The following is a 7799-nucleotide window of genomic DNA, read 5'->3' as shown; positions in this document are numbered from 1 at the left end:
CAAAATCACACACATTATATAAATTAGACTGGAAATTACCATCATCCTTTAACACCACCTCCCACTAACTAAAAACAAGTATAATGAGCAAATTTAATATGCAGTATGCCTTTGAAATACCACAGTTCTGGGTCAGAAGAAAGCATAACTCAAGCACAAAATAAGGAAAACAAATGTTTGATTAACACAGGATAACATGAAATTAGCATAGGATATACTTTATTTTAATGTTATACCTTATTGGAGTTATTTTTTAAAAAATATTTTTTTATTGATTTCATAGAGGAAGGGACAGGGGGAGAGAGAGAGAGTTAGAAACATCAATGATGAGAATCATTGCTCGGCTGCCTCCTGCATGCCCCCTACTGGGGATTGAGCTGGTAATCCGGAATTGAACCTCGGACCCTTTAGTCCCCAGGCTGATGCTCTATACACTGAGCCAAACCAGCTAGGACTACTTTTGTGTTTAGAATTGATTCTTTACTAAACACAAACATTACATTACTAAAATACAATAAAAATTTATGTAATCTTGGTGAGTAAAGGGTCCTTATAAACATGATACCAAAAACAGAAAATATAAAATAAAAGCTTGGTAGATGTGTTTACATAAAAACTTTAAACCTGTGACTTTCAAAATAAAAATAAAATATTATAATATACTTAGACAAAATGTTGTAAATTAAAAAGTTGACAATAAACTAGGTGAAAAAGGTGAAGGGGAATAAGATGTACAAACTTCCAGTTATAAAATAAGCCAGCCAAAGAGATCTAGTGTACAGTTCAGGGAATATAGTCAACAAAAACAAAAAATAAAAATTAGGACAAAGACTTGTAATGTATATTATAAAGAGTTGGTTATAATATATAAAGAACACTTATAAATCAATAGAAAAAGTCCCCCAAACATTCCAAAGGCAATTAGGCAAAGCACGTGAACAGTCACTTCATAAAATAAATACAAATAAACAAAAAACACATTTTCTTATTTTTTAAAAGACCAACCTTGTTAGTAATCAGGGAAATACAAATTAAAAGACATCAGTTTGCTCCCTTCTGATTGCACCCCCCACATGGTTATTAGGAGTGTAAATTAACCTTTGCGGTGGATAATCAAGAATATGTATCAAAAGCCTTAAAGGGCCATGAATAAAGCTTATTTTAAATTGATCCCTTACTTCCAAATTTATGTTCCAAAATCTTCCTCTAGTTATATAATTTTCTCCTCAATACTTTGAACCATTTTTTGATAATGTTGTATTTATTTCAGTCATGCAACTATTTTATCATCATAATTAGAAAATAATGTCAATATTCAGGAGGGTTTTCCAATATCTCTCTCAGAAAACTTTCAGGGGAGAGGGACTGCCTATAACACAAATGTAATATTCACAACACAGAGAATCTAAAAAATGAAGTTACATGAAAGGATTTACAAACTAAACTACCTTATAAACATATAAGGTAGCCTGTTTTTTTCTAGAAAAAGGTGGGATAATAAATAAAACCACACGTACTGAAGTATTTACATTATGTGAACGAATAATGTAATTAATAATTCAATAAATTTAAAATGACTGCCTAATATGAAAAGAGAAATGCAGAGAAAGAGATGGGATAAATCTGAAAACACAACTTACCCTCTTAATAGACTCATTTTCCAAGGAGCGTGAATTATATTTAGAAGTTGGTGCAGAAGCCATACTGGAACTCTACCAAGAAAGACAACATTCAATATCAACGGAATTGTATGCAATTTCAGACATATGTAACAAATGTTGGGGGTCCATCTGGGTCATGGCTGTATCCTGCTATTTAAATATTGTAATTGAGAACCAACAGTACTACACTTTACAGTCCCTATTTCCATTGTAGTCTCCAGTGGGAATGACACACACAAAGGACTAAGCACAGCACCAGTCAAGGACAGAGCTCTGGGAAAGGTGCAGGGCACTATGGAAGAACAGGAAAGGGCAGCTAGCTATGTATGCATGTGGGAGCCCAGAGGAAGATAGCACACATATTCCTGGATTTTTTTATTCATTGCACTCAAATAGTCATCTAAAAGAATTTAATGTTTAGCAACTGTGCAGCAAGCCTCAAATTTCCACATTTCTTAATTTTTAAAGATTACTTAGAGACAGCAGAGCAATAAAAAGGGTAGACAATTGAACTCACAGTATTTTCCCCTTTAAGAATTCTATTTTTATCTTAGCTGGTTGCTCAGTGGTTAGAGTATTGGCCCAAGGATTATAGGGTTGTGGGTTAGATTTTGGTCAAGGGCATGTACCTTGGTTGCAGGTTCAATCCCCAGCATCGGTTGGGGCCAAGTGCGGGAGGCAACCAATGGATGTGTTTCTCTCACATCAATGTTTTTTTTTCTCTGTCTCTCCCCATCCTTCCACTCTCTTTAAAAATCAATGGGAAAAAATATCCTCAGGCGAGGATTAACAACAACAACAAAAGAATTCTATTTTCTTCAAATTAAGGCAATTTAAAGTGGCATGAATTTGATAGAAATCAAATTAGTAAGATTTGATTTAATCAGTATTTTCTAAGGAAAGCATATACTTACTTTAAATAATGCATATTCATCACAAGTCAGACATAAATGAACGCATCATGTCAGAACATATACAACATTATAATGCAAGATTTACACTTGTGAAGATTATAACAACAGGAATCTAAGTAATGTTTCAGTTATTTTATTAATCAAAGTTAGTGACAGAGAAGTACACTGAAGCTACAGGGAGGTACACAGCATGCAGTTCAACAAAGTGACTGTTATTTGTGGGATCTTTTCCCTAGGCTCATTAAATGAGTAACTACTTGCTAACAAAATGCAGCATGGAGAATATCAACACACCTTCGCACAAAAACTAGTGATCTGATAGCTTTTCAGTGCCAATCACTGTCATTAAGTAAGGCCCAAGAGAGATGACAAGATGCAGATAAGCATAACCATGGGAATGAAGAGGCAGAGAAATGGTCAGGTGAGGACAATCTTATAAGATTAGGACTATCAGCCCCCCATCCTCAGAATTGAGCTCTCTAAGGCAAGGCTGGGGATCCATCTGGGTCATGGATATATCCTGGCACACAGTTGACATAACTATTTAGTGAATGTGCAAAACACACAATAATTGTGAAACATCATGATGGGGTTAGATGGTATATTGGTTCACCAAATCCCTGAACACTGAAACTAGGGAACTACTGCTGAGACATAAAAATGAACAATTAGGGCAAAGTACAACACTTCCTTATAAAAAGGGATACTAAACTTCAAAAACCTAAAACTCATACTAAGATGTGGCACAACCTAAAATTAGAAATAACTTTTTTAAAAGATTAATGAATAATAACCCTAAAATGAATTAAATTCTGACAGAATATCCTTGAAAAGCTTCTCTAACCTTAAATTCAAATCCCAGCAAAATAACCCTTTATTCTGAGATAGGAGAATGGATGAGATGGACTAGATAGAGCAAGTCAGATATTTTTGCCCTAAAATTATTCTATTGACTAAATAAGATTATATATTTAGGGAATTTCCTTCAGTAACAGATACAAAATTACTTTTTAGTAATCAAATACTATAATATTTAAATCATTTAAAAAGTCAATGTTTTCAAACAAAAGTTAAATTATTACTATCAAGTCAACAGAAGAAATTAAAAATGTTGGGTTATGTAGTCAATTCAGTCTTTACCTTCCTGTTCCTGTTTATAAACCATAAAAGATTAATCTTCCTATTTTCAATACTCATTTAAATTTTTCAACTTAAAATGAACTAAATATAACAGAGGAAAGTCCACATTTCCCCCTTATTTTTAACTACCTTATTGACACATAACTCAAATATTGTACAACTCACCCTGTTCAAGTGTACAATTTAATGGCTTTTAGTATATCCACAGAGTTATGCAACTATAACCGCAGTAAACCTTAGAACATTGTCATCACCCCAAAGGAGAAATCCTGTACCATTATTAGTCACTCATCACTCCCTATTCTCCCAGCCCCGAAGCTATCACGAATTTGCTCTCTCTACAGATTTGCCCATCCTGGAAATTTTATATAAATGAATTCATATAATATGCAGTCTTTATGTCTAAAGCGCTCATTTTAGAGTTATATTAACTGCTACTAAAAGTTAGACCAAGTACAAATGTGAGAAATCCAAGGGCCCAGGTAAGTGGGTCAGTTTTGAGACGAGGTTCACTGTAAAAGCTCATCAGTGAACCTCTTTTTGTTGAATGGTTCCAATTATTCCTGAAATACACAGAAGCTGGAACAGTATGATGCTGGGAAGCATACATGTTGGAGCTGACTCAATTCAAATTCTGACTCTGCATCTCAGTATTTGACCTTGGGAAGGCTATTTAACTTCTCTAGCCTTAGGTTTTAGAACAGTGCCCGGTATATTTGTTAAACAAATTATTATCATTTTTTTTTCAATTATGAAAGGGTAATTATTGAATACTGACACCATAATCTATTCTACAAATTAGTCCTGACCCTATGAATACTAGGAAGAAAGTTAATGACTATCAGGATAATGCATTGCTGGTAGTGACCTAGCTATAAAGCTTCTCTTTAAAAAGTACATGAAAATAATGTCTCATTAGGACCAGGGAAAGCAGTATAGTGCTGTGGAAAATGTACTAGATGGACGAGCACAGGCCCTAGGCTTTATTGAACTTATCAAGCATGGAAAGTTCATCTATACTTTCATCTATAAAATATCTACATTGGTCTAAACACAGTTCAATAATAATTAGAAACTATAGTGAAGTTTACAAAAGTCAGCTACCCTTTTGGTTATAGAGTATTTTGCTCAAAGCCTCTAAAGCTCGTTTTAATCCTTTTTGTTCAAAAAACATTTGAATTGAGGTTACCTTGGCTTTTCCAAGGTAGACAGACTTCTATCATTTTTGACCCTGAAAAACAACTTTTGTTATGATTTAAGCCCAAACCTCTCTATTATGGAGATGAGCAGGGGAGCCTAGAGAGTGTGTGACAAGGCCCTGGCATGAGTTAGTGGCAAGGCTAGCTCTAGCCTAGGTCTCTTGACCAACACTGCAATGTCCTTTCCACCCAGAGAAAAGAGTTTCCAAATGGTCTCTTTTTTTTTTAAAGAGAGAATCTTTTTTTAAAAAAATATATTTTTTATTGATATTTTACAGAGAGGAAGGGAGAGAGATAGAGAGTTAGAAACATTGATGAGAGAGAAACATCGATCAGCTGCCTCCTGCATATCTCCTACTGGGGATGTGCGCGCAACCCAGGTACATGCCCTTGACCGGAATCGAACCTGGGACCTTTCAGTCCGCAGGCTGACGCTCTATCCACTGAGCCAAACCGGTTTCGGCCCAAATGGTCTCTAGTTTTAAAAGAAAACAACAACAACATGTTAGATGTGACTGGTCCCAAGTTCAGCAGAAAAGGAGTTTTAGACTAAGAATCATAGTTAAGAAAATAACTCATTTAAGCAAGAAATCTTTGGGGCTGCCAACTCCCTTCAAATAAAGGTGACATTATATAATAAATCAAAACTTTAAGTCACAACATGGCCTTAATTGTGTTTCTCCTTAAATTCAAGAAAAATAACCTCAGTGGTCTCATGGTATTCCCTTGTCTGTCTCCCCCAGTTTCCCACCCTCCTCTCTACCACCTCTCTCTCTGTCTTTGTCTTCTCTCTGCCCCTCTCCAGATCTTCTTCCTACCACTTACCAACTTTCAGATATCTGTTGTTACCCTCTACCTCAACCCATCAGAATACAAACCCCCACCAGAATACAAACCCCCACCAGAATACAAGCCCCCACCAGAATACAAGTCCCCACCAGATGTGGATTCTGGTCTGTTTTATTTACTGCTCCATTTACAATACCTGTAACAGTGACTGGCTGACACCCAGTAGATACTTAATAGGCATTTGTTAAATGAATGTATGAACTGGGCAATAACTGCTATTTGCCCAATGTTTCATTTAAGGCAGAAATTCATGCAAGCTTAAAAAATGGTAGAACAAATCTTTGCCTAATCAAGGCATGATGGCCCTGGGCAGCAGAATGGCAGCATTAACTTATGCCTCCTTGAGGCAATAGCACTAAAAAGAACTTGAACACTACCATACTACTTCCTAAGAAATAGACATTTCAAATTAAGGCACCCAAACCTCTTCCATCATGCCCTTCTTCCAGACTAAGAAACTATTCGACTCTCCACTGAATATGAAAAATAGGACTCAACAAAACACCTGCAGCAGACATAAGTATAAACACTTTCAAACAAATGAGGAGCATTTTTACCCTCTTGTAAAAACCTAAAAGCAGTAGAACCAGAAAATAAGTTTGACTTCTACTTCACAGAGCCTTTGCAAGCAAAATCTAAACTCCAATGGGAGCTCTAGTTTACATGGTCGCCTGATCAATGGGTCTAAATTAGTGGTTTTACTGAACTTTCCATGTAACAACAGAGACAAAAGGCATGCAGGTCTTCTTTTTTTTTTTTTTTTAATCAGTGTGCTTTCTTACCCCGTGTTCACATTTAAATGAAGTTTAAGAATGGTCTTTCTCTGGAGCAGCGGTTGCCAACTGGTGGTTCATGGACCACTGGTGGTCTGTGAGATCCAAAAGGTTGGCGACCGCTGCTCTGGAGAGTCCCTTGAAAGCTAGAGAAACTCTACCCAGTCTGAAAATGAACTTCTAAAGCCTACCAGCAAGTGAGAAGTTATGCATAAGTAGCCTCTGAGTTGAGAATTCCAGGTCTTCCCAAAGGAGCTCTCTTTACTTGGAAGTCTGTTTTGAAAACAAATGCCAAATACATAGGGAAGCCCCAATGCTCCCTTTCTTATAAATCAACTTTCTGTTGCTAGCCTAAAACAAAAATCATAAATATTATCAACCTAAACACAATTTCAAAAAATAATCGATATAATGTCCTAACTCCAGTATAAAGGAGAAATAAAAGGATACTGAAGTATAATGAAATAATTTATTTTACAACACATTACACTAAAAACAAAAACACCCTCTCTCATTTCCAATGTGGCCTCTAAGGGGAGTATTACCTCTCCCCTATGAGAACTAATAGCAGAAAGTTCTGTACCTGGAGTGCCAGGAAACACAGGATTTAATAAATCAACTTATTCTGACTTTTGCATTAAAGTTGCTCTGACTGTAGGACACCTAGGAGACAAGAAAATAAATAAAATGCCTTGAGATGTCTCCAACCAAACCACTCTCAGCATAAAAGAGAAATGTTCACATCCCAACCATTTTGAGACTAGTACACTATCAATTCAACTTCTACATTAGCCCAACCCACATGAAAACAAATGATGGTTTGCAAAACTAGAAAGTTATTTCATTTCTATACATTTTCCTTTGAACAGGGATTGGTAAACTTTTTCTGTAAAAGGGCACATCCTATCTAATAAAAGAGAAACATGGTAATTAGCATACGACCGCTACCCTTCCCATTGGCTAATCAGGGCGACATGCAAATTAACTGCCAGCTAAGTTGGCGGCCGGCAGCCAGGAAGCTTAAACTGAACATGAGGCTTGCTTGCTTCAGTGACAGAGGACTGCAACGTTCCCCGCCTGCCTTGCCGGCCTCTGAGCTTGCAGTTTAAGAAACATTGTAACAAATATAGAAGCTAAACAAAACCCCAGAAACCAGCTTTCAGAGAGCTGGGATCTCAGAGCTGGAGTTGATACAGAGTTTCGATTAGAACCAAAACAAACCAGATACCTGCTTTCAGGAATGGAGGCCTAAGAGCTCGAGCC

At 36.4% G+C, this 7799-nt stretch overlaps 1 protein-coding gene across 1 annotated transcript in view; it reads right to left on the bottom strand.

The window, feature by feature from the left end:
* MTM1 (myotubularin 1) overlaps positions 1-1708 on the bottom strand; it is a 76156-nt gene extending 74448 nt beyond the window's left edge. The window contains exon 1 of the mRNA XM_015570705.1: positions 1641-1708. Coding sequence (XP_015426191.1) covers positions 1641-1703 — 63 coding nt within the window. The 5' untranslated portion in view covers positions 1704-1708. The remainder of the gene's footprint in view (positions 1-1640) is intronic.
* Between the last annotated feature and the right edge of the window lie 6091 nt (positions 1709-7799).

Source organism: Myotis davidii, unplaced genomic scaffold (assembly GCF_000327345.1).
Source record: "Myotis davidii unplaced genomic scaffold, ASM32734v1 scaffold1147, whole genome shotgun sequence".
In the NCBI taxonomy this organism is placed as follows: domain Eukaryota; kingdom Metazoa; phylum Chordata; class Mammalia; order Chiroptera; family Vespertilionidae; genus Myotis; species Myotis davidii.
The sequence above is the reverse complement of the archived record's forward strand: the minus strand, read 5'-3'. Positions and strand labels throughout refer to the sequence as shown.